Source organism: Oryctolagus cuniculus, chromosome 8 (genome assembly GCF_051225735.1).
Source record: "Oryctolagus cuniculus isolate XC-2025 breed Fujian yellow rabbit chromosome 8, ASM5122573v1, whole genome shotgun sequence".
NCBI lineage: Eukaryota > Metazoa > Chordata > Mammalia > Lagomorpha > Leporidae > Oryctolagus > Oryctolagus cuniculus.
The window spans coordinates 37,922,614-37,949,614 of NC_142874.1; the positions used below are offsets into that span (position 1 = coordinate 37,922,614).

The 27,001-nt window shown below is 40.1% G+C and overlaps 1 protein-coding gene and 1 pseudogene across 1 annotated transcript in view; both read left to right on the forward strand.

Moving 5' to 3' along the window:
• The window catches only part of ASIC5 (acid sensing ion channel subunit family member 5), a 36,672-nt gene extending 11,901 nt beyond the window's left edge, over positions 1-24,771 (forward strand). The window contains exons 3-10 of the mRNA XM_002716885.4: positions 1,382-1,619; positions 4,028-4,153; positions 5,645-5,794; positions 6,637-6,784; positions 9,312-9,368; positions 17,215-17,383; positions 21,730-21,821; positions 24,096-24,771. Coding sequence (XP_002716931.3) covers positions 1,382-1,619; positions 4,028-4,153; positions 5,645-5,794; positions 6,637-6,784; positions 9,312-9,368; positions 17,215-17,383; positions 21,730-21,821; positions 24,096-24,286 — 1,171 coding nt within the window. The 3' untranslated portion in view covers positions 24,287-24,771. The remainder of the gene's footprint in view (positions 1-1,381; positions 1,620-4,027; positions 4,154-5,644; positions 5,795-6,636; positions 6,785-9,311; positions 9,369-17,214; positions 17,384-21,729; positions 21,822-24,095) is intronic.
• Positions 1-27,001, forward strand: part of LOC138843473 (ATP-binding cassette sub-family E member 1-like) — a 1,090,710-nt pseudogene that overhangs the window by 101,759 nt on the left and 961,950 nt on the right.

Below are 27,001 nucleotides of genomic sequence, written 5' to 3' on the forward strand. Positions count from 1 at the left end.
GATTTCATATATATTTGTGCTAGAAAGGAAAACTACATACATATAAAAGATAATATCAAGGAAAACAAAACTAGAGTACATGACATAAAGCAGATCCAGGAATGATCACAAGCCCCGTACCACATGGCCCTGTCCATGTACCAAGCATGGACCACACAGTCCTCTCTATGCTTTCTAGCAGCCAATTTAAAGAGAGAGAGTTTGCTTAGTTTCAAAACTTGCAGAATTCAAAATATGGAAGTAATGATCATATTTGGAAAAGAATAAGAAGCATGCAAATAAAGAATCGTACCTAACACAAAGCAGGAATTTCTCAGCAAAATGAGGCTCACAAAATAACACAGATTTTAGGATACGTACATTACTTCTGCTTTGGTTGCTAGAACATTGACAATAATGAGACATTTATTTAATGAATACTTACCTAATAGTCACTATAGTCCCGGTACCCTTCTACAAGTTTTCAGAAAAATACTTCTTTTTATCCTTGTTGAGATAGGTTATATGAACATATACTATTTTTAACAAGGGAGGAAATGAAGTGCCGGGTAGATGAAGGCATTTGGTAAGTCATACCACTACGTGGCTGTAACGATTAGGGCTTGACTGGAGAAACAGACAGCTATGAGTGACATGGAGTAAGAGATGTATTTCTGGGGAGGAAGCTCTCGCTGGGTGAGCAGTCACTGTGAGTCTGTGGTCTGTTTCTGGCCCCAAAGTCAGCAGTGCCGGTAGTCAGAAGGAAAAACACATGTGGAGACAGGGAAACGCCTAGAAGCTGGTAACGCACATCTTCTTCCCTCTGATCCTAGAAGTGTGTGTGACCTGCAGGACACAGGGCAGCTTCAGCAGGTCTCACTTTCACCTCGCCCAGGATTTGAGGAAGCAGAAGGGAGAGATTGAAAAACTGCTGACCGCTCCCCCACAAGTGGACTCTGCAGACCAGCTGCAGTGTTTTCAGGTTCTGCTCTACTATGGACCTCACGGTGTAACGAGATAGGTACCAGGAAGGGAATGCTGGAAAAGACACCTGAAACTAACACAGTGAAAATGTCATCCCCGAGACTTGAACCCAGGAAATCCGGTTCCTAGGTGCTAACAACTACACATTCCCAGATCTTTCTTTGAAGGAGAGAATACATATCCATTGGGATTCATTCAGAGTAGGGTCTGGGAACATTCCAAGTAACTAAAACTGTATGTACAAATGCAGGGTAAATTTCACCATGTGTCAAAGACCACTGAAATCCAATTTTTCTTGATTGGAGTATAGTGCAGGAGATAAAAAGAGGAGCTGATAGAATCCTGATGCTTAGTGTCTGTCTTCTGGCTAATCACCAGCTTTTATTATTCTAAGCATTGCCTTTCTTCCAACTAATAGGTTTCAATCTGATGCTGTAGCCAAATTTGGTATGGTGATTTTATTATGGGATATTGTATCCAAAGTCATCCATCTTCAGGATATTGGAGCAAATTCTACTGCTTCTAAAGAAGCTATGGATTTTGTTGCAAGTCATCAAAACTTCAGCATTACAGAGTTTGTCAGGAACAATGGTTTTTATCTCAACAACAACACTTTGTTGAAATGTCAGTTTTTTGGAAAGCCGTGTGGCCCAAAGGTAATGATTTAATATCTCTCCAACACTATCAATAGAATAGACTACTTTGCTGTGCTGTTTCATATTGGGATAAAGTTTACTCCCACAGGGAATCCATCTTAATTTTCTCAAAGATTATATTTCATCAACTTGGTCTTATGATATCAGATTTGTGGAATACACATGAGACAAATTTCCTCTTTCACACAGTTACATAAGGAAAGGTAGTGAACTGAATGTTGATTACATTTCTTGCAGTATAGTATTTCCAACAGGTAAATAATTTAACAAAAAAGTTTTAATTTTTCTCATTCATCACAACCTATTCCAAGATAATCTTATCATTAAGCAACCACTATTATTTTTTATTTTTGTCATATTAAAAACTACAGTAGCCGGCACCGTGGCTCAATAGGCTAATCCTCCGCCTTGGGGCGCTGGCACACCGGATTCTAGTCCTGGTCGGGGAGCCGGATTCTGTCCCGGTTGCCCCCCTTCCAGGCCAGCTCTCTGCTGTGGCCCGGTAGTGCAGTGGAGGATGGCCCAAGTGCTTGGGCCCTGTACCCGCATGGGAGACCAGAAGCACCTGGCTCCTGGCTTCAGATCAGCATCAGCGTAGTGCGCCAGCCGCAGCGGCCATTTTGGGGGGTGAACCAATGGAAAAAGGAAGACCTTTCTGTCTCTCTCTCTCACTGTCCACTCTGCCTGTCAAAAGAAGAAGAAGAAGAAGAAGGAGAAGGAGAAGGAGAAGGAGAAGGAGAAGGAGAAGGAGAAGGAGAAGGAGAAGGAGAAGAAAAACTACAGAAAATGAGTGGATCCAGCATTTAATAAGAAAATTGTATATATTATATATCCATGAAATATTTTGTTAACAGATATATGCACATAAACATATATATTCACTCATAACACATGTGCAATTCAGTTTTCATTTTTATGTGATTAATATACATTTAAGAAAAAGTGCTGGAGATATCTGGAATCTGCCAATGGAAAGATATGTCAGTAGTGGATCCCATTTTCCAGGTAGCAATTTTTTTTTTTTTTTTTGACAGGCAGAGTGGACAGTGAGAGAGAGAGACAGAAAGGTCTTCCTTTTTCCATTGGTTCACCCCCCAAATGGCCGCTGCGGCTGGCGCACTACGCTGATGCTGATCCGAAGCCAGGAGCCAGGTGCTTCTGGTCTCCCATGCGGGTACAGGGCCCAAGAACTTGGGCCATCCTCCACTGCACTCCCTGGCCACAGCAGAGAGCTGGACGGGAAGAGGGGCAACCGGAACAGAATCTGGCTCCCTGACGGGGACTAGAACCCAGGGTGCTGGAGCCGCAGGCGGAGGATTAGCCTAGTGAGCCACGGCACTGGCCATCCAGGTAGCAATTTTGTAATCTGTTTTCTTAAGTGCTTTTAAGTAAATTCCACAAAGTCATTACTCTTGGATTCAATTTCTTATCCCTGTTGTAGCCTTCTTTGGCATGTAGGAAACGGAAAATTAGCTGAGAGACATTTGACAGAGGTGAAACCACTGGCTACAATTTTACTTTAGAGAAGAAATTGTTCTAGGTTGCTTTTTGTTTACCATCATGCTCAAACTCAGCTCCCAGAAATTTTGCATTAGAGACGAATTTCAAGTTGCATATTATGAATACCCAATTCTAGTAAGCTTTAGAGCAAAAGAAATGAATTGATTTCATTCAAGTGGGAAGCCTAAGAGTAGAATTGGCTTCAGAAAACACTGAACCAAGGCAGCCCAAGACTATCATTAAGATCCTGTCTTTGTTTCCGTCTCATAACTCTGCATGGCTGTTTCCTGTATGAGCCCTCCCCACTCAGAGACACGGAGGCTGCTGGCAACACCAGATTCCCATTATTACAGTTTGACACTACATTATCCATGCCCCAAGCCCATGGAAGTTGCTAATTGGCTCTCTTTGTGACACATACCAATTCCTGAACCAATCACAGAGTAGAGAGGGTGGGCTGTTGAGATTGGCCCAGCTCTGCGGCAGAGACGTTGGTACGGGAGGGTCAAGGGAGCAGAGTGACGTGATTGACCTGCAGTGAGCACGGAGGGAAAGGGGTTTCTCAAAGGCAGGGTCCTGAAGTAGTTCACAGGTGAAACACACTGCCACAGATCCACAGGGAAGCATAAAACAAGCAGTGTTTGCGTGCATGGAAAAGATGTCTAATTATATGTGAAAATGTATTCTTTATATAATCACAGGCCAATTGACGAGTGTATATGTTTCTAAATGAAAACTATCCCTGAAGACATGTATAAATCACCAGACGGCCATTCTTTCTGATGTTTCTATATTCTCATTTAGACATCTGTGGTTTTTTTTTTTTTTTGAAGTTAGACAATTTAAACCTTTGAAATGACAAAACACTCTAATAACTGTATTTTATCTCGTTCCTTTTCATATTGGAGGATTTTGCACATGTCTTCACTGAATATGGAAATTGCTTTACTTTTAATCATGGTGAAAATAAGCAAGGAAAGGAAAAAGTGAGTGTGTCTGGTAGAGGCTTAAACTTGGTCTTCGATGTCAATCAGGTACTGAATTTTCTTCAGTCTAGACAAAGTTGAAGGCAAATGAGAGGGGGGAGTGGGATTAGGAGAATCAAAAAATGTGACCAGAAACGTCTACCCTGTAAAAAAGCTCTTAGAAATTATATATTATCTCAGCTTTTGTTGGTTTAGCCTAGATTCCCGTGATTCTATATAACTATTGACTTAGAAATAAAAAAGGAACAATTTAGAGCATAACCTGGAGACTTTTAACTGTCTTTCATTATTGTGACTCCAGGAAATAGTCACACTATAAAATAAGTAGAAATTTCCAAGTTGCAAAATTGTATTCTAAATAGATAATTGAAGATGACTCTATGCATTTAAAAGATCTTAGAAAGATTTTCATGTAAAGAAGGCAACTAGTCATACACATTTGACAAATCAAAGAATCTATATCTGTAAAAGTGATGAAAACTCATTGCTATGTACAGAATGCTGTACAAAATGGACTTTGCCCAAGCCTAGTTTTTGGAAAGTTGTAATTGGCCTAAGAGTTTTTCAGTGTTCAGGCTAGGGGGACATGTGTTCAAACACCTGGGAGATGCAGCGGTGTTTCTTCAAAGGTGTCTGGTATAGTTCCCACTGTGTTCTCCTTTTATTTCTTGCATAAACATTCCTAGTATTGTAAATTTAGAGGATATTCTGTTCCATTATTGTGATTTCATTATTGAAGATTTTGAAATGTTGATGGATATAGGATCCAAAAACAACATAATTAATGTCAAAGGTAAGAAACACACCTGGTCTTCTTGATTCTCAATTCCCAATCTACATGAAAGAGGCCACTGGCCACTTTTAAGAATTTCTTACAGTATCGCATCATAACTTTTTCCTATTTCCCATTCAAGGTAGTTTTCTTTATGCTCAAATAACACAACACAGCACACAGCAAAGCATGCATCTATCAATAATTGTACATGTATTTAATAGGTTCAGGTCACTAAAATATTAACTGTTCGGTCAGCTCAAATATTAGTTATGCATCTTATTAAATAGAATTTACCAAATATTTTTAAAATGCAGCAACTCAACACCACTGAAATGTTATTCCAGACTAACCAATTACATGTTTCTTAGAAAATCATGTCAGGTCCATGAGAAATAGAGTTTGGAGTTAAAAATAGAGTATTAAACACATTTATAAAATGTAATTACATAAACTGTTGTTATTCAACAAAAATCATTATATTCTTAAGTCCATTCCTTTTGCTTACGATAATTGAACCATTAACAGTGATCTTTTGTACTCGGGGCATTTACCCCAAGGTGAAATGGGATTCATGAAAACCTGGACTTTATCTTAGGTGCTTAATTTTCACAGCTTTTATATGAAACCTTAATATTGAAGCTTTACTATGAAATTTGATTTTAGATAAGTCAAAGCTCTCATGAGATGATAAAACTCAATCCTAAACTTATGTAGAACAGATATAACCACTGAGCAACTTGGGGGAACAGATGTTTTTGTTTCAGGAGGCGTTCACTGATAACCCAACAGTGGGTTTTGCTGATGCTGGAATCATCTTTGTTATCCATTCTCCAAGGAAAGTGCCACAGTTCGATGGTCTAGGCTTGTCGTCGCCAGTGGGCATGCATGCTCGGGCAACAATCCGCCAAGTGAAGGTAAAAGTGCAGTCTGAGTGAATGTGGTGGGGTGATGAACGCCTTCAACACAAATGCTACTTTTCTATAGAAGCCCCCTTCTCCAAGCTGTTAGAGCCCCACTGGGCATGCCAGAGTTCATTTCAGATGTGTTTCCTTCATCTGGAGGCATAGATTTAGAGAATACAGCGAATGCACACACACAGTAAAATGAAAGCTGAAACTCCTATCAAATCCAGCACGACTCTGAATTTCATCAGAAACACAAGGGGCCATAGGGGAGACACCCAAATTGCTGAGCTATGCAGTTTTCTCATTGGAACTCTGAGAAGGTGAAAATGACTGTGGGAAGAGCTTCGATGTGGTCTGGGCAGGTGTCCATTTGCCAGCCACTTTCTCAGTAATTTCCTTAATTAATTTCCTGAATTTCCATGCTCTGTCTGCATAATCAGGGGTGGTGATATTTCCCTCTCATAGTTATCATGAAGTTTAGATGCAGGTCCATGAAGAAAGTACTTACCTTGTTGCCTGGGACAGGATTATGCTCAGTGAAAGATTTTTTTCTTGTGATTTTGGTTGCTGTTTTGTGGGTAAGTTAATATGCTAATCAAACATTTATATAGATGATTTTTGTTTTTCTTATATGAGATAATTTTTAGAGTTAATCTGTCTGATTTCATTGATTAGAGCTTGGAATATATGTCAAATTATCACTATTGCATTTACGTTTAGGGATTTTAAGGTTAATAGAGTAGGCAAAATTGGCAAATACACTCAATTAAAAATATTAAAGAGCTGTAAAGCAACCTCTCTGATGGACAATGTGTGGATTCATTTAAATCAGGCATTTCTTCTGTCTTTAGACAGTCCATCAGGAGTACCCTTGGGGAGAATGTAATCCTAACATGAAACTGAAGAATTTCAGCAGTTACAGCACCTCTGGTTGCTTGAAGGAATGCAAAGCCCAGTACATAAAAAAGCAGTGTGGATGTTTGCCCTTTCTGCTTCCAGGTAAACAAAGAATGAAGACCACTCCCTTAATTACCTTTAACTTGAAATATAGGAAATCTACACATCATTATATTGATTTCCACTCTTAGGAAATTTTACACTGGAAAATGTTCACTGGCCAAATATAATTATCACTGAGCAATTCAAAATCATGGAACCATAGTAGAGATTTCTGGAAAAGAAAGGTGTGTTTTTAGGGTGGGTCCCAATTCTTATTTCCAAAGATTAAAATCAGGTGCTCTCAAACGTCTGCAACTGCACATCAAGATTTTCTCAATTTAAAAGCAAAATTTGACCTTGAATTTAGCTCTTACTGACCATGAAGATTTCATGGTAAGGAAATTTCTTTCTTGGGGACTGTAAAAGAAACCTCAGGGCTCTTCTGCATGCATCTGAAACATTTACAGATCCATGAATCTCAGAGGCAGGCAGTCAGCAAGGCCATAAGGGAGGGTGGAGAGGAGCTGGATCTGATCCAGCCAACTCATGCGAATGCCACAATTTCTCTCCTAGGTGATCTTAACCTCTCAGTGTATCCCATAAAATTGAGAGCGTAAGAGTTCCCTACTTTATGCGGTTGTTATAAATATGAAACAAGTATTTAAATGGTTTAAAAAATGGCTGGCATAGAAAATGGAATACCTTATAAATGTTGGACATTTTAATTCAGGTATCCTTCCTTCCTGGAATAAAGCTATAAAGAAATGTACAGTGCATTAAGGTCATATAAGATTGGCTCTACAAGTTTACCGTTTATAGCCCACTTCCTCTCTCTCTCTCTCTCTCTCTCCTCTCTCTCTCTCTCTCTCCCCTTGTAAAGAGGCTCCCACATGACATTACCAACTGCCTAGCAAACTGTGTCTCATGGATTTCAAATCATCTCTTCCTTCTTTTTGTTTTCAGTTTTATAATACTTTTAAACATTTATTATTTTTATAGGTTTCATATATTTCATAGGTACAATTCTAAGAAGAAAACCATATTTCTCTCCCTTCCTCTCTCCCTCCCTCAATCACCCACCTTTCTTCCTTTCATTTTTCTTTAATTTTTGCAAAAACATAAGTTAAATCCACTCTATAATCACAGGCTTAATACACCACTAACCATAATATTCAACAAGTAAAAAGTAGAAAGACCACATTTCCACAGGAGTAGAAACAAGGGCTAAAACCAACAATCAAATCACAAGAAGTCCACTTTATTCTTTCCTTCTAGACTCTTGATCACTATTCTCTGACCTTTCCAGAAACTGTCCTTCTGTAAAACTGCTAGGTCTGGCTCTGATTTGTCATTTCCAGTTATATGGCCTCATTACTAGGAATAAGTCTGAATTAACTGACGTGGAATATTGTTTACATTTTTAAAAATGCAGTATTTATCACAAAATTCAAAGACTCATATGCATCAGAAACTAGGCAAGATGATGTACAAGACACCAAGCATGACATTTGCATGAACTGTAGGATGGATCAGGTGCTTTCTTATTTGATTAGATCCTTACACATTCCTCAAGTCTTTTATATGGGGAAATTGAGACTTATAGACACAAATGAATTAGCTGAAGCAACTCCACTAAAAATCTGCAGAAGCAATCCCCTAAACCAGGTTTTTAGATATGGGTTGTTTCTAAAATTTCATTGTTCTTTATAATGGAAGAAATAATGTTGCATGAGGTAAGCCACAATTTGGAAAAAAATGAGAATTTTTACCAACCTAATGCTGAATGTTGTTTTTGTTCGTTTGTTTTCTATCGCTTCCCTCAGAGAGAGAACTTCCTCAAGGTTAGCTAAGAATTCCACATATTGCCTACAAATATTAAGCAGATAATCTCCACTGGTTATTTTTAGTATTATCAACTAAACATTGTGAGTAACCTCAGACACCACAGGGATTGTCGGGAAAGATAAATGTTTTGTTAAGATTCAAATACTAAGGCTTCAGTATCAGCACTGGGATCAACCCCAAGTCTAATACATATTGATTTTACAATTTGTCTTGCAATCCACAGCTAGTACTGACCAAATATTGATACTTTTCTGTACCATTCTACCCCTAGAAAGGCAGTGCACCAAGGACATATACACATCGGTGGATAGAAAGAACAGAATAGAAGACATAGAGAATGCCAAGGCCCCTTGGCGCACAGTCTTGGGCAACCACTGTCTGAGTTCAGTGTATTCACCTGTACCATGGTCAGCCTTGGCCTCACAGATTGTGAGTAGGATCAAACGAGGAGAGCTGTGAACGCAGTTACAAATCGGAAAGCTACCGATAATTTTAAAATATTATTCCACTTGTAGAGTTTTAGAATTACATAGTCAGAAAGAAGTAAGTAAGAAAAGAGACAAAAACACTATTCTTTCAACAAATATCTCCAGTGGGTCCAACATGCTTTCACGTGTTTTCTTACAGAAGAATAAATGTCTATATGGATAAACTGATCGATGATTGTAGATAGGAAACATACTTTTGCCATTGGTTTGCCTGTTTTATAAGATGTAATCTTTATATACTCACTGTTTTTAAGGAAATGGGGTAGAATGTGATCTACAGAAATACTACAATTGTGTTTCCCCTCTACTTGGTAAGTGCTGTGATTTACTTCGTTTATTTTCAGGATCTATATTAAGGTTGCCTAACACAAGACATTCAATCAGTACTATGAATAGCCTATACAGGAAACATAAAATACACTAAAAGAAGGAGCTTATTAATTTTTTGAACAGTAGTTTACATAAATATGGAAATTACACAGAGACACACACACAAATCCTCTGATTTCAAGACACATGTGATTTTAAAGATTAATAGTGACAAAGCAATAGTAGATAATTTTAACTTTTATTTCTAAATCTCTATGTTGTGTCGCTCCCCCTCTTCGTGGAGGAGCAACACTGAACCCTGCGCTGTTCTTTCGTCTGCTCGGCCCTCCCCGGGTTTGCTGCTGGTTCTTCCCGGGTTGGCTACTATCCCTTCCACCTCCGTGGAAGGGCAGTTCCCCCTGGCCGCATTCCCCACTTCCGCAGGGGAGCGGCACACCGCCGGCCGGCTTTCTCGGGGGCTGCACGGGTTCCCTTAGATGTTCCCCATAGATGTTCCCGGTGCATGCCGTCTCTCTCCTCCTTTATAGTCCTCCTCCGCCAATCCTAACTCGGCTGCCCACACGCCGAGTACGCTGCTCTCCAATCAGGAGCAAGTCCTACAGTTTATTAGCTGAACTGGAGACAGCTGTGCGGAAGCTGTTTACTTCTCTCCCAGCGCCATATTGTGGGAGAGCAGATGCATAGAATAAGTCCTAATTCGAGTAACTTAGTCTAGTCCGGATTGCTCCCCACAGATCCCCCTTTCTTTTTATTTTTTAGCGTTGATACGCGCCTGTCTTCGGTGTCCCGCGGCACACACTCTGCTCTACTTGCTAGAGTTGCCACAGGCTCTTACAAGTCCTATCAGGCAAACCGAATCCGGGTCCTCTCTTCGCCATGTTGTGAGGAGGTTTTTAGGCGCTGATGCGTGCCTGTGTTCGGTGCCCTGCAGCGCATACTCTGCTCTGCTAGAACTGCCTGCAGGTGTTTACAAAACCTATCAGGCAAACCGAATCCAAGCCTTCTCATTGCCGTATTGTGGGGGAGACTTATTAGTGTTGGTTTGTGCCTATCTTCGGTGACCTGCAGCTCATACTCTGGTCGAGCTGCTTGCTGGCGCTTACCGCCTTAATTAGGCAGACCGAATCCAAGCCTCCTAATGGTTGTATTGTGGGGAAGCCTTACTGATGTTAATTCGTGCCTGTCTTCGGTGACCTGCGGCGCATAAGCTGCTAGCTGCCCGCAGGTGCTCATCGCCTCACTTGATTAGGCAAACCGAATCCAAGCTCTCACATTGCAGTGTTGTAGGGAGGCCTTTTTATTTCTCTATTTCTCTATCTCCGGGCATTCCTATTTCTCCCATTTTACTTCTATCTTCCAGCATTCCTATTTTTCTCACTTTACTTCTAAACTTCTGTTTCTCTTATCCCTGCGGCTTTCCAGCACCTCGCCCCGCCGGCGGGTTCCCGGCTCTGCGCCGCTTCAGCCCGCGCGCCTCTCTCATCTGCGCAGCTTCCCGGCTTTGCGCGGCTCGGCTTCGCGCGCTCCGGGGTCTCCACGCTTAACCCTTTCGCGTCTGAACCACGGCCTACGCCAGCCCCGTTCCCTATCTATTCACGCCCCGTGCTCTCTGCACGCGGCGGCTTCCGCGAGTAACACAGCGTAGCTTACGTGTCCGCCACTAGCATTCAATCTAAGTTCCCCGAGCTAGCCTGGCGAATTCAACCCAGCGTACGTCTCCGCCCCACGGTTTGGCTTCCCGTCCTTTGCTCCCCGGGCTAATCAGACGGACCCCAATCTGGCTCACGTTTCAGCTTCTGGTTTCAACTTTTCGCCCCCTATTCCCGGGCTAACTTGAGAATCCCAAAGTGGCTTTCGTGTCCGCCTTGGCCTGCCCCCCACGGCTTCAATTTCCCTAACATTTTTCTCTACCCGGTATGTTTCCCTAAGTTTTCTTCCAACAATATTCCTCCCTCATTTCTCCTGGCCTCTCCCCACAGTCCGCGTCCGAGTCTGTTTGTTCTAGCTTTCACTTTCGCTTTCGACCTTAGAGATTTCTCCCAGCTTCCCCCCGTAGTCCGTATCTGAGTCTATGCCTAGGCTTTCAATAGCTTCTTCCGGCTCCTTTTTCGTCCGGCTTTTCCCTAGGCTGTTTGCTAGTCTCTCTCTCCGATATTTTCCCAGTTCTTCCCGTTTCTTCCCTCCTAAGTTTCATATCCGTCCTAGGTTTCCTATCCGTCCTAGGTTTCCTATCCGAGCTAGGTTTCCTATCCGTCCTAGGTTTTCTATCCGAGTCACGGCACCATTATGTCGCTCCCCCTCTTCGTGGAGGAGCAACACTGAACCCTGCCTAGGCTTCATATCCGAGTCACGGCACCATTATGTCGCTCCCCCTCTTCGTGGAGGAGCAACACAGGACCCTGCGCTGTTCTTTCGTCTGCTCGGCCCTCCCCGGGTTTGCTGCTGGTTCTTCCCGGGTTGGCTACTATCCCTTCCACCTCCGTGGAAGGGCAGTTCCCCCTGGCCGCATTCCCCACTTCCGCAGGGGAGCGGCACACCGCCGGCCGGCTTTCTCGGGGGCTGCACGGGTTCCCTTAGATGTTCCCCATAGATGTTCCCGGTGCATGCCGTCTCTCTCCTCCTTTATAGTCCTCCTCCGCCAATCCTAACTCGGCTGCCCACACGCCGAGTACGCTGCTCTCCAATCAGGAGCAAGTCCTACAGTTTATTAGCTGAACTGGAGACAGCTGTGCGGAAGCTGTTTACTTCTCTCCCAGCGCCATATTGTGGGAGAGCAGATGCATAGAATAAGTCCTAATTCGAGTAACTTAGTCTAGTCCGGATTGCTCCCCACAATGTTGCTTTTAAAATTTTATAATTTCTATAATTAAAATGTCCTTATTTTTTCTAATTCTGTAAATAAAACAAGCTTGCTCTGAGTATTTCAAACATCATGGAATAGAAAAGAAACCATCTGCAAACATGGACAATTTGACTTCCTCTTTTCTGAGTTTGATAACTTATAATTCTTTCTCCTCCCTAATTAATATTGCTAATACTTCCAGTTCTGTTTTGAATAAGAGTCATAAAAATGGACATCCTTGCCTTTTTCCAGATCTGAGGGGAAATGCATTAAGCCTGATATTGACTGTTGATTTGCCATATATACTGGGTGTATGCTCAATAAATACGAACACATTGTATCAAAGAGACACTTGCACCACTGTTTATAGCAGCACTGTTCACAATAGCCAAAATACGGAATCATCCAAGATGCCCATCATCAGATGAATGGATAAAGAAAATGTAATATGTGTGTGTGTATGTTTGCACAGGCATATACAATAGAATATTATTCAACTATAAAAATAATGTAATTCTCAAATTTGCATCAAAATGAATGCAACTGGAGGACATCATGTTGAATAAGACAAACACCACATGATCTCTCATATTATTTTAAAATTTTATTCATATGGGTGAAATTTTCCCTATTTCTTTAAGGATTTATTTATTTATTTGAAAGTCAGAGTTACATAGAGATGGAGAGACAGAGAGAAAGGTCTTCTATCCCCTGGTTGACTCCCCGGAGCTGATTCAGGCCAAAACCAGGAGCCAGGAGCTTTATCCGTGTCTCCCACATGGGTGACAGGGGCCCAAGAACTTCAACTATCCTCTGCTGACTTTTCCCAGGCCATTAGCAGGGAGTTGGATTGGAAGTGGAGCAGGCAGGACAGGCACTGGTTCCCCTATAGAATTCTGGGGTTGCAGGAAGCAGTTTTACCCACTATGCCACAACACCAGCCCCATCATACTTTGATATGATTATTGTTTATAGCTCTTTTCTATATTACCACTGATCTAGGATTTACTTTTTACCTGTTGATCTCTTTATTTAGTAGAGAATTAAGTCCTTGGCTATAATCTCAAGTAAAAATATGTTGTCTCTAAAACTAAAAAAGAAAGAAGGAAAGATAAAAGGAAAGAAAGGGAGAGGTAAGGGGGGAAGTTAGGATGGAGGAAAGGGGTAACGTTATATCCTTAGGATTGTAGCTATCACCTGCACTGAATCTGTTCTCTTTTAATATTATTACATTAACATGAAAAAGTAAAGCATAAAAAAAGAAATAAAAATCAGTAGAAGCAGCTGCATCACTCTGAAAATTGCTCTCTCTGGGAAACATCCTTTCATTTATTCATTTCATTATACATGTATTATGCATAAATGTACCCATAACATTTCACATAAATGGAATTGTAACTATGCATGCCATATTTATTTGTGAAATTTATTCCCAAACAGTTGACTGTTGTTTATATACTTCTTGTATTAATCCCCACTATTGCTACACTAGTATAATCTACCATAAATTTCTCCATATTTATAGCTTCATATTTATGACTTTCATTCATGGATTATTTTTATTGAAAGGAAGTCTCACTATATACCATTCTATAAAAATTGCTTATCTTACTCATTGTGAAAATATGTCGAGGACAGCACAGATTGTTTAAACAGGTTTGTTCATTTTAATTACTGTTAACTAGGATAGGATATTATTTTTAATAAAATATACATTATATAAATATTATGTATATAGCTCACAAGCTAAGTAGGCAGAAGCTATATTACTGAATAAGATAATTGAAATTATTCTGGCAAATTTCTTCTGATTTTCTTTTCTTGATGGAGATTTGAAGAAGAACTTGGGGAAATATATCCACATACACTTCTTTAGGGGCCGCTGTGGGCACAGGCGTCAGAAAAGTATTTGTGCCTGTGTGAGTGTATGAGTGGGTAAGACTGTGTGTATGTGAGTGTGGGAAGACTGGGAATTAACAGAATTCTGCCTAGAGGTTAAGACACCAGTTAGAGGGTCAGCACTTTGGGAAGAATCGCCATGATCCTAAAGTTGTAATTGTGAAATATATGAAGTCTGTAACTGTAAAGCTGTATAGTTCTGCATATATTCCTATGTACTTACTTCTAAGGGTACAGTTTAAAACCTTGCCAGAGTACCTAGATTCAAATTTTGACTGGTTATAGATCTCAGCTTTCTGCTAAGGCAAAGCTTTCTGGAAGGCAGGGGTAACAGCACAGGGTTAGGTTCTTAGCACCTACATAGGAGACTTGCATGGATTTCCTTGCTCCTGGCTTCAACCCTGGCCAAGGCACAGCTATTGTAGGCATTTGGAGACTGAATCATCTCTCTCTCTCTCTCTCTCTCTCTCTCTCCTTTCTCTCTTTATCCACCTATCTTTTTCTTTGCCTCTCAAATAAATTAAAAATTAAAAAAGAGACAAAAACTTAGAATCTGGAAGAGAAGTTCAAAGATGATCATCAGTCAGAGTGTCCTGGTGAAGGGTGTGTTCACAAGAACAAAGATTTCAGGCTCAAAACCCAAGAGTGAGGAATAGTGAGAAAGAGCACTGGCAGTCAGTTCCAAGGGCTGAAGCTGGAGACAAAGGCTACTTCCTGCAGAGGCTTTTCCCAGGACTGATTCCTATGACTAGCCTGGTTGTTCTAAGGGGGCTAAGAGGGAACAGAAGACAGAGAACCTCTGGAGCTGACTTGGAACTATTGGGTCCACAGAAACAAGAGACTCCCAGCACCTGGCCGCACAGTTCACAACACCACATCTGGAGACAAGTGTAGAGCAAAGCTCGGCTTGAGTCATGGACTTTCAGGATTTTTTTTAAAGTTCCCCCAAAGTGGCAAATGTTACATTACTTGCCATCTTTCTCCTGTCCAAGTATCTGATATTTTCTGGAAATATACCCAGGGACTTCCTAGAAGGATTGTCTCCTTTCTAACAAGTATTTGAGTCCAGTGACTCAAGGAGTTCCAAGACAGCAACTCCTGTGTTTTACATTGTGGCCACTGCTGTGCTCAGAAAAGAAGAAAGTACTGATGAAATTGACACTTTGAGAAACAAGAACTTTGAACAGACCTTGTCTCGACTGTTGAGGAAGTTTTTTTTTTTTTTCCTTTTTTTTCTTTTATCTTATTTTATTTACCTTTTTTTCTTTCATACTAATGGTTGAACTCTACTAGAGTTAACCATATCTGTGTAAGTTTAATTGAAAATAGATCACAGTTAAAAATGAGTGAGAATAAGAGAGGGAAGAGGAAGGGGGGTGGGAGTGTGGGTGGGAGGGTCGGCACTTTGGGAAGAATCACCATGATCCTAAAGTTGTAATTGTGAAATATATGAAGTCTATAACTGTAAAGCTGTATAGTTCTGCATATATTCCTATGTACTTACTTCTAAGGGTACAGTTTAAAACTTTGCCCAGGGACCCAAAGTCCCCTTAAGCTGGGTGGTAAAAACAGCATTTTAAGTGTTAAAGTGATTATATAGATAGGATTAAGTGTTAAAAGGATCACATAAATAATACTAAGTGTTTGGTAATAATAATAGATAGAATTAAAAAGGAATGAATGCTCCAACATGGGAAGCAGTCCACACAGCAGACTCATAGAATGGCAATTGCCTTAAGTAGCACTCTAACCTCAGAATCAGCCCTTAAGGCATTCTGGTCTGGCTAAAAAACCCAAGGGAGCATTTCAGGCATGGAAAACTAAGACACTGTGGCAAAAATTGTTCTACATGAAGCACCTCTGTGGATGAGACCCCAGTGGGAAGAAGAGGCCACCAAAGAAGGTTGTACTTTCCTCTTAAGGAAAGTGAGAGCTTCCACTTTGACTATGGCCTTGTCTAAATACTGATGGAGATTGTGGATCCAAAAAACTTCCATAGCTTAGGCAGCTCTTGTCAAGAGCCTTGGGTGATCACTGATAGTATACATAAGAGTGTTAATTGCTAAATTAACAACACGAGTCACTGTGCACTAACTCCCCATGCAGTCACTGTGCACTAACTTCTTGTTCTCAGTGTTGTATTACCAAACTTAATAGTAAAACTTGCTCTCAAAGAATTACTTTGCTTTCGTGTATTAAGTGGAGGATATTATCATGTCTCACAATTATAGTACAATCTAAGCATTCGCATTAGCACTTGGGTTCTTTAAAGATCATTAAGTTTCTAAATAAAAAAGAAGTAATTGCCTTCAAGATGCAATGACTTCGAAGGGGCCTTTTCTGGACTGTTGAGAAATAGTGTTTGTTCTTGTTTTTTTTTTTTTTCTTGTTTTTTTTTTCTATTTCTTTCTTATACAAAGTGTTGAACTCTACCTAAAATAGAGTTAAATAAAGGTACATGAAAATAGATTTAGTAAAAAAAAAAAATAAGACTGGGAACAAGAGAGGGGAAGAGGAAGAGGGGTGGGAGTGTGGGTGGGAAGGGAGGGTATGGTGGGAAGAATTACTATGTTCCCAAAGTTGTATTTATGAAATGCATGCAAAAAAAAAAGTATTGATTGGGGCCAGCACTGTGACATAGCAGGTAAAGCCACTATCTGTAGTGCTAGCAACCCATACAGGTGGTGGTTCAAGTCCCGGCTGCTCCACTTCCCAACCAGCTCTCTGCTATGGCCTGGGAAAGCAAAGGAAGATAGCTCAGGCCCTTGGACACCTGCACCCATGTGGAAGACCTGGAAGAAACTCCAGGTTCTTGGTTTCAGATACGCCCAGCTCTGGCCATTGTGGCCATTTGGAGAATGAGCCAGTGAATGGAAGACTTCTCTCTATGCCTCTTCCTCTCTGTAATTCTGGCTTTCAAATAAATAAATAAATAAATCTTTAAAAAAAGAAAAGAAAGTGATAGCACTTGCTAGGCACCTTTTTTTTTAACATGGAAAGTAAACTTACAAACTTAAAAAAAAGCATTATTCTCCATGCTGCTAATTTTTCCTATTCTCTGAATGTGTTCCTCATTTTCATTTCAGACCACATTGAATTTAAGGAATTATGTACAGTGGGAACACATAATTCCAGCTGCCCTGTTTCTTGTGAAGAAACAGAATATCCTGCTACTATTTCTTACACCACTTTCCCAAGTCAAAAAGCTTTGAAATATCTCTCCAAGAAGTTGAACCACAGCCAAGAATATATCAGGTAATTTTTTATTAACCTTATAAATGATTCATAATTAACATGACTTTTTTCTTTACTGGAAACTCAAACACTTAGGAAATGAAATTCTCATCAATTAAGAGAAATGACAGCTTATGTCACTAAGTTAACAATGAGAGAAAAGAATTTTTAAGTAAGATAAGGCACATTCTTCAACCCCTTAAATTTAATTGTGTGGAAGGTAAAATGAAGCTTGCCTGAGTGATTTGCTCATGACCAGACCTTTACTGCCTTAACTGTGGAAAGTATTAATGCTGACTAATATCCATTAACTTTTTAACATATGAAAGTGTCCTTACCTCTATATTGCATAATTTGAAGCTTTCTGTAATTATGTAAGGTAGATGGAGCAGAAATTATTATTCTCACTTTACAAAGGAGGAAATGGAAGCATGCCCCCTTTTAACTAAGTGTCCTGTCGAGATAGTCAAGGCTCAGAAAGAAGTTATGCCAACTTATGCAAATCTGGAAGGCCGTGGTGATGGTTCAGAGGACTGGGTTCTCACAACCCAAGAGGGAGACCTGGTCTGAGATCCTGGCTCCAGGTTTCAGCTCTGGTTCAGCCACAGCTGTTTGACCCTGCTTTGACTCTGGTCCCCCCTGCTTTCCACAGAGATATATGATTCCAGTTCTCCTCCGTAACTGAGAATTGAACTAGTTTTCTTTCTAGAAAACTCTAAGAAATTCTAAGTCATGCGTCACACAGGATTCTTTCCTGTCTCATCAGGAAGCAACAGTAATATTTCTCTTCTTGGGAATTTACATTCTTAGCCTTAGGATCTGAAATAGCAATGCAATATATTATTATTTATACATATATCTATTAAAATAACAATGTGTTAGAGCTGATTTATATTTGCACAGCAATTCCCTAACTTGAAACTATGTTTTGATTTCAGTTTTAAGTGGGTATTTGTTTTAATAAAATAAAAAACATTCCTCTCATATCAATGCCAAGCCAGTAAAATGGTCTTTCCAAATTAGAAAGGAAAATGTTTTAATTAAGATAGGACTGATAGGATGTAATTTTGAACACTGAGAGAAGACAAGCTGGAAAATCTGAAACTATACTTTTGTTTACACTTCTGCCTCCAGCAGCACGATATTTTAAAAATGTGACGTAGAAGGCCACTTTGAACTGTCTAATATGCTGAGAACTTGGGCCTGGGTTGGAGACATACAGGTGAATCAGAAAAGAAATCCATCTATAAAACAATGTAATCATAGAAAGCACTGTACTTTTTTCTTAAAAGTCAGAATACATTAAAAGCTCTCCAATTAATCCTATCACATAATTAACACATAGTGACCTTCCATGATGGTGAATTTGGGGGGCCATTAACAGGAAGACTAAGACACGTAGCTGAACAAAGGCAGGTAGATTGAGGAGTTGCCTGAGTCCCAGACAGAGGCACTCAGAACTCAAACGTATAATTAAGAAGTCATTGTACTGACACTGGAAAAGTTGTAAATGAGAACACACATTTTTAGTTTGACAGGAGAGCAGATATAAAATCCAAGCATCAGGGTGGCCTGGGCCAGTTCGTGTCCTGGCTGTTCTACTTCCCATCCAGCTCTCGGCTAATGGCCTGGGAAAAACAGCAGAAGATGGCTCAAGTGCTTGGGAGCCTGTATGCATGTGGGAGACATGGATGAAGCCCTGGCTCTTGATTTTGTCCTGGCCCAGTGCTGGCCATTGCCGCTATCTGGGGAGTAAACCCACAGAAGATCTCTGACTCTCTAACTCTTTAAAATAGATAAATTAATTTTAAAAAACAAACAAACAAACAAAAAACCCTAAGCATCAGGAAGCCTTCAAAGGAAGCACTCCCTAACTAAATCACAAGGGCTGAATGGGACTCTTTCAGGGGCAGAAATTGGCCCCAGCCTACAGTTTTAGGTGATGGGTGCTGAACTTCATTAAATGATGAGAAGTTCACCTGGACTGAAGCAGGCAGTGAGGAGATGAATATAAAGGTAAACTGTAGCCAAAGTTAGTCATTAGTCACACAAGTGAATTTTTTAAAAGGTTTTTATTTTAAAGTAACAGATTTTATAATAACAAGTCATAAATTGGTATGCTGTATGCAAAACCAATCCATTCCCCTTCATGCAGCACTCATGTTCAGGCACCCACAAGCATTTCCTGAGCATTTTGTAATGCAATGAAGCCTCGTTTTTTTCTTTGCTCTCTTTGGCCTTATTATTTATTTTATAATTATGCCTCTTCTGATAGAAACAAATATTCTTTTATTTAAATACTAAAGAAGTTCATTCTCACCATGCGGCACAGATTCAGTGAGACCCACATTACTGGACAAATCAGCTTGCAGATACAATGGAGTAAATTTCACAATACTTTTGTGGGGGACAAATTTATCTTCTCTCTAACATAGAGACGAGTAAAGCTTGGAAATGATCATGAATATTGTGCTTGGGAAAGTCAACGATATTATCGGTGTACATGAAAATTAGGAGCATAATTATGGACAAAAAGATTGAAATATTACTGAAATGTATGGATTTCCAAGACAACTTTATTATTTTCTTTACTTTGGTGACTACTTTATTATTTGTCAACGTTATTATATCTCCTGATTATCTTTTCAAACACAGTACATTCTTTTGTCACCCAGGATTAAACCAATGGAAATTAAGTAAATATATTAATAATGTGTTTCAAATTAATTATGATTGGACATATTGATTTTAAAGACTATAAAAACCAAGGAGAGTGATTTACAACCATGTTCCTTAGATATATTAAAGAACATCACGTGATTCCGGGAAATATTAATAATAGGATCCATTCCTAATGACAGTGATTATTACCTGAAAATCATGAGGGTGTTGGGTTCCACCTTAGCTCATAACTCAGGTTAATATTTTATCCATTTATTTATTAGAATAATCTTTAATTTGTTCCCTTATGTGTTCATTTTATAAATATATAATGAGCACCTGTTATGTGTAATATTCAAGAAATGTTCTAGGCATTAGAGATCCTCAGTGTATGAAAGACAAAACCCTGTCTCATTGCACCTATTTTCACTGGGATGGAAATGGACAATAAATGTATAGAGGCATGTTAGAAGGTGGTAGGGAAGGGCGACACAAAAGCTGATGGCAGTGTTGTAGATTATGATCAGGAAAGAACTTCTTGAGAAAGTGACGTTTAAGCAAACTTCTAAACAGTGGTTCACAGAATTCCATGGAGGAGCTTTCCTTACAGTGTCCTGGGGAGACTGGGATGGGGAAGCTGGAGTGGAGGAGAAGTTGAACAGAAGATACACATGCTTTGGCGAGTTAAGGGAGGATAGCTTGGCTGTTGTGTAAAGAACAGAAGGTAGGTATTTGTTGAAGTGGATGCATTAAAAATGGAAGTCGAAAGACCAGTCAGAAACACTTGCAAAACTCTAGGGAGAATTCATGGAGATTTGGGCAGAGATGGTAGTGTGGAGTGGAGTGAAAAGTAGTAAGGCTCTAGATACATGAGTACTTTGAAAGTAAGACAGAATTTCATGCAGGATTGGCTATGGAGTGTGGGATTTTACATTATAGCTAGGGGGAATACCCAGAGTTCAGTTTGGGAAATATTATATTCGAAATATCTGTTAGGTATCCAAATAAAAATACCCAGAGGCCATAAATATATCACTGAAGTTCAAGGTGGAAGTCTTGGCTGAAGAGGGTCCGAGTCTCTTAGAACAAACACCTATTATTTTACAGCAGTGTTTTCTACTCTAATCACATGTGATGATTTCTAGAAGACATTAAGGAAACAGGGTCTTTGCCCACTTATATATCCATGGCATAGAGTAAATGACTAATATTTATTGAGTACTAATACGGACCATATTGTATGCCAATTCTTTATTACATTATTCAACTTCTCCTCTCCATAACCCTATATCCTGCAGCAGATGAGGAAATCATGACTCAGGTAAACAAAGTGATTTCCTTAGGGTTGTGTAAGTAGCAAAGAATAGAACAAGTACTTGAATTAAAATTAAATACACCCTTAAACATTTGTAAATACTTGACCAGTAGACAGTTCTGCCTGCTCAGCAGATATTTCAATTGAATGCCTTTTTTAGAATTTCTCAGGAATGAACTGTGAAAAAAGTATTAGATTTCAGGAAAGGATATTTTTCCTAAAAACCCAACAGAAAAAAAGGTGCCTTCTAAATGGTGCTAATTGTAATTAATGTTGAATACAATGCCATAAATAGCATTTAAACCCAAAAGTGAATACTACCTTTCACCAGATGGGATTTAAAAGTTATGCTGAAAATCATGACTATGTTAACTCACCTTTTAATCCCTAGGGAGAATCTTGTGCACATTGAAATAAACTATAGTGACTTAAACTATAAGATAACCCAGCAGCAAAAAGCAGTGAGTGTGCCTGAGTTACTAGGTAAGTGCTATTTGGTTGTTCCTAATTTTCTGTTAGCTTTTTTTCTCTTCCTGAGTTGAGATTTCACTTATCAATGGAGGAAAAATAATTAGCAAAAATTTCATTTGTCAGCTATAAGGATATATCAAAGTACTTGCAAAGATCAAATTCAAAAATGAATTTATTTGGGGACAAAAAATGAAATTTTTGTATATGAGAGGTCCTCAAACATTTCATGAAAATGTGTGAGAGGAAAAACTATGCATGCATTTCAAGATTTTTTACACCGAAATAAACTTAATCTTTTAATTCTGTTTTCCCCACATTTGTTGAAGTATCCTTGTTTATTTATCCGATACTTCTCCACTTTGTGGCAAACACTTCAAACCAACCTCACTGCTCTGAAGAGAGGCTGGGGTTACTCGTCTCAGACTCACTCCCACATTTCCCTGTCCTTTCAGAGTATCCCGATCATCAGGTAACAATCACAGAGTCTCTCAGCAATCCTATGTCTGCCACCTCCCACCTTCCACCTCCACCCAGAGTTCCACACCAGAGAGAGTTAAAAGGAAGAACATGAGTGGCCAAGATTAGCCATTTAGTTAGCGAGCACTATGTGCTCACTCTCAGGATGCAGTCCTTAACTAACTTCGTCACTGCTTTGCTAGCTGGTATTGCCTACTGGAGGAAGCCATGGAGGTGAGAGAATTGGCCAAGAGAGTCAGAGGAAGCGACAGTCATCAGATCTGACAGCTGAGACCCTGTATAGTCCCAATTCCTGGAAGCTCTTAAAGAAGCCAAGCCTTCATTAACACACTTTACAAATAGCATGACCCTGAGAATGGCTCAGAGCAATGAGATAAAGACAAATGATCTGTTTCATAAGACAGCGCTAGAGTGATCAAATTTCCAGGGACAAAAGGTAAAAGGGTGACTGCCAGGGGCTGCAGAGAGGAGGGGATGAACAGTTACTGTTTAAAAGGTTTCAGCCAATGAAGGTTAGAAGTTCTTCGGAGCTGGGTGACGGCTTGGGACAGATACATCCATATTGTAGTGCCTAGGTTCAAGCCCCAGCTCCACTCCGGATTCCAGCTTCCTGCTAATGTGCACCCTGGGAGGCTGCAGGTGAATGGCTCAGGTGATTGGGTCCCTGCCACCCGTAGTGGAGACCTAGATAGAGTGTCTGGCTCCTGGATTCAGCCTGCCCCAGACCTGACTGTTGTGGGCATTTGAGGTGTGAACCAGAGAATGAGAGTGTACATATTCTCTCTCCCCAACCCCTGTCTCTCAAATCAATAGCAATTTAAAAAAAGGGAGATGAATGATGATTATGGGTACACAGCAATGCGCTTGTACTTAATGCCACAGAACTGTACACTTAAAAATGGTTCAAAATATAAATTTCACATTATATATATTTTAGTATAATAAATACTCAGATAATGAAGATAGAGACTTAAAAACATTTTAAAGGCACTGCTGTGTTAATATATTTTAGTTAGATAAAATATTATAAATGCTCAAAAAAAGACAAAGTTTGTTGTTAACCCAAATTACTTAGAAATTTATTTTCTGGAAAACCACATGACCTAGTCATGCCATCTGAATGTCCAATTTATACTCTTCATTTAACACATGGAGTTGAATTTTAAAAAATATTTATTTTTTTGAAACGCAGAGTTACAGAGAGATGGGCAGAGAGAGAGAGAGAGAGATCTTCCATCTGCTGGTTCACTCAAAAAGTGGCCACAAAGGCCAGGGCTGAGCCAAAACGAAGCCAGGAGCCAGGAGCTCCATCCAGGCCTCCTACATAGGTGCAGGGTCCCAAGCACTTGGGCCATCCTCTGCTGGTTTTCCTGGCCATAGCAGTGAACTGGATCAGACATGGAGCAGCCAGAACTTGAACCAGTGCCCACATGGAATATTGCTGTCCCAGCAATGACTTCATTGGCTATGCCACAAAGCCAGCCCCATGTAACTGAATTTTAATGATATAGGATTTATAAATTTGCCCAGATTAAACATCCCAAAGTCTTTGAGTTGTATTTTTGGGAACAGATTTTAGGTGTGCTTGTTTTTTCTTCTTTTTGGGATAATTTGTGTGAGCATGATTGTCAGATATTACTAATTGTAGCCATTTTATATGATAATTTGAAACACTAGGATGAACCTATGTTTATATAATATCACTTATGATTAACCCATTAGTTTCAAATAATTTAACATCTAATAGTGTTTTATTTGCTTTTAATGAAAAAGCAATGACATTCAATTTCTCTATTGATTTTATTACAGCAGATATTGGCGGTCAACTAGGCCTATTTTGTGGGGCCAGTATGATTACAATCATAGAAATTATTGAATATATATTCACAAATTTCTACTGGATATGTATTTTCTTTTTGCTGAAGATACCTAAAATGACAGAATGGATTCCTCCTCACCAGAATAATTTGGGAACCAAAAACAGGATAGAAGAATGTTAATGTTCATTTAGAATGAAAGTGTTTTTCTCTTCACAATAGTTTATCATGGCTGATTCTTTGTTATGTTAACTGTATTGTAATTTTTCAGGAGTTCAATAAAAACCATTCTCTTTATACATCTACTTATATATATCGATATTTATTTTATATATAAATGTGTGTAAATATATATAAATACAAAATAGGCACTCTCTAGCTTTTTTCACAACTATACTCCCAATTATATGACAGACATTTTATGTTTTTTTTAATGAATGAATATTTGAGTAATAAAAACTCAGCCTTTATAGAGAAATATGTAAATTACATTTAATAAACTATGAGGAAGTATGATAATTATTTCTTCAAGAAGTTATATGTATAGTTACACTTCATAAAAATTCTGAGAATAGTTAAGTCCACTGATTCAACATAATTTTTTTATCCATATAGTTTTATATAATTGACTTGGAGAGGCAGAAACCTATATTTCCTACATTGCTGGATACTTAAAATAAATCTACTTGGAAATAAATTAAAGCTGTAGTATATTGGTAATGCATGGATTTTGTCATTTCTTTATAAGTACTTCTATGTATGCATTTCATCTAGAGGGGAAATTGAGAAGTGGCAATGCAACCTTTACACTTCAGGAAGTCAACCTACTTTCAGCCTCTTATTGGAATACTCATCCAATCAATGGTGAATTGCTCAGAAATCCTCTCAAACACAGTCAAGAAATAATAATCAAGCCCAAGAATTCTAGCCCTGAGCTCAGGTTGTGAAGTATTGCTGAGTTGCATTTTCCTCCAGGACACTTGAGCGTTAACTCCTGAAAGTTTTGAAACGTTGTTTTCAAGTCCAGTGATAAGCTACTGCTGGTGCAGTGGGAACAAAATCAGTGCAGTCTGATGGCATTCAGTCAAATTAGGAACGTGTATGTCTCATGACCCAAAGGACCAACCTTGGGAACATGCGCCAGAGGAATCCTACCACAGAGATGTGACGTGCTAGGATGTTCACCATCGACAGATCCATCAGCAGTCAGCAGTGTGAATGCATTCTGTAAAGTCTAAGCAGGAGGGAGACTCTGTGCATTAAATGTGCCTATAAGGATGTTAATAGATCATAAAGTTGGGGGCCGGCTCACTTGGTTAATCCTCCACCTGTGGCACCGGCATCCCATATGGGCGTGAGGTTCTAGTCATGGTTGCTCCTCTTCCAGTCCAGCTCTCTGCTGTGGCCCAGGAGGACAGTGGAGGATGGCCAAAGTGCTTGGGCACTGCACCTGCATGGGGTACCAGGGGGAAGCCCCTGGCTCCTGGCTTTGGAATGGCACAGTGCCGGCCGTAGCGGCCATTTGGAGGGTGAACCAATGGAAGGAAGACCTTTCTCTCTGTCTCTCTCTCACTGTCTATAACTCTACCTGTCAAATAAATAAAAAAAAGAAAAAAATAAATCATAAAGTTAAAATTCTTGGTACAAAAACTGAGGATAAAAGAAAAAAGTGGCATTAAATGCAATACTCTTTATGCAAATAAAATATGTACACATGGGGGTCAAGTGTGGGTGTCTTTTTCTCCAGTGTTCCTCTAACCTTTCTTTTTTAAAAATTTTAAATGTATTTATTTGTTTGTTGATTTATTTTGAGAGAGAGAGAGCGGGAGAGAGAGATCTTTCATCCTCTGGCTCATTTCCCGACAACATTTGAGGCTTGGCCAGGTCAAAGTCAGGAGCCAGGAATTCAATCTGAGTTTCTTGCTTTTTCACTTTTTTAAAGACTTACTGATTTATCTGAAAGGTAGAATTAGAGAGAGGCAGATGCAGGGGCAGAGAGAGAGATCCATCTGCTGATTCACTCCCCAAAAGGCCGCTGTTGGCCGAAGCTGGGTCCATCTGAAGCCAGGAGCCAGGAGCCAGGAGCTTCCTCCAGGTCTTCCAGGAGGGCCCAAAAACTTGGGCCATCTTCCACTGCTTGTCCCAGACCACCAGCAGGGTAGGAAATGAAACAGTCCGTATACAAACCGGTGCCCTATGGGATGCCAGTGTTGGCATCACAGATGGCAGCTTCATCCATTTTGCTGCAACACCAGCCCCTCAGTCTGAGTTCCTTATGTGGATCGCAGAGATCCAGCTACTTGTACCATCACCGACTGCCTCCCAGAGTCCACACCAAAAGGAAGTGCAACCTGGAGCTTCGCTGGGACTCAAACCCAGGAACTCCAACATGGAATGCCGATATTCCCAGCAGCATCCCACCTGCTTAGCCAAGTGCCTGCCCAAAATATATATTTAAAAAACACACATAATGGGGCGGCGCCGCGGCTCACTAGGCTAATCCTCTGCCTTGCGGCGCCGGCACACCGGGTTCTAGTCCAGGTCGGGGCTCCCGATTCTGTCCTGGTTGCCCCTCTTCCAGACCAGCTCTCTACTGTGGCCCGGGAAGGCAGTGGACAATGGCCCAAGTATTTGGGCCCTGCACCCCATGGGAGACCAGGAGAAGCACCTGGCTCCTGCCATCGGATCAGCGCGGTGCGCCGGCCGCAGCGCACCAGCCGCAGTGGCCATTGGAGGGTGAACCAACAGCAAAAGGAAGACCTTTCTCTCTGTCTCTCTCTCTCACTGTCCACTCTGCCTGTCAAAAAAAAAAAAAAAAAAAAAAAAAAAAACACACACACACACATAATGAACATTTAAGTCTCATTTCTCTTAATTCAGACCAGCGATCCTGGTCCC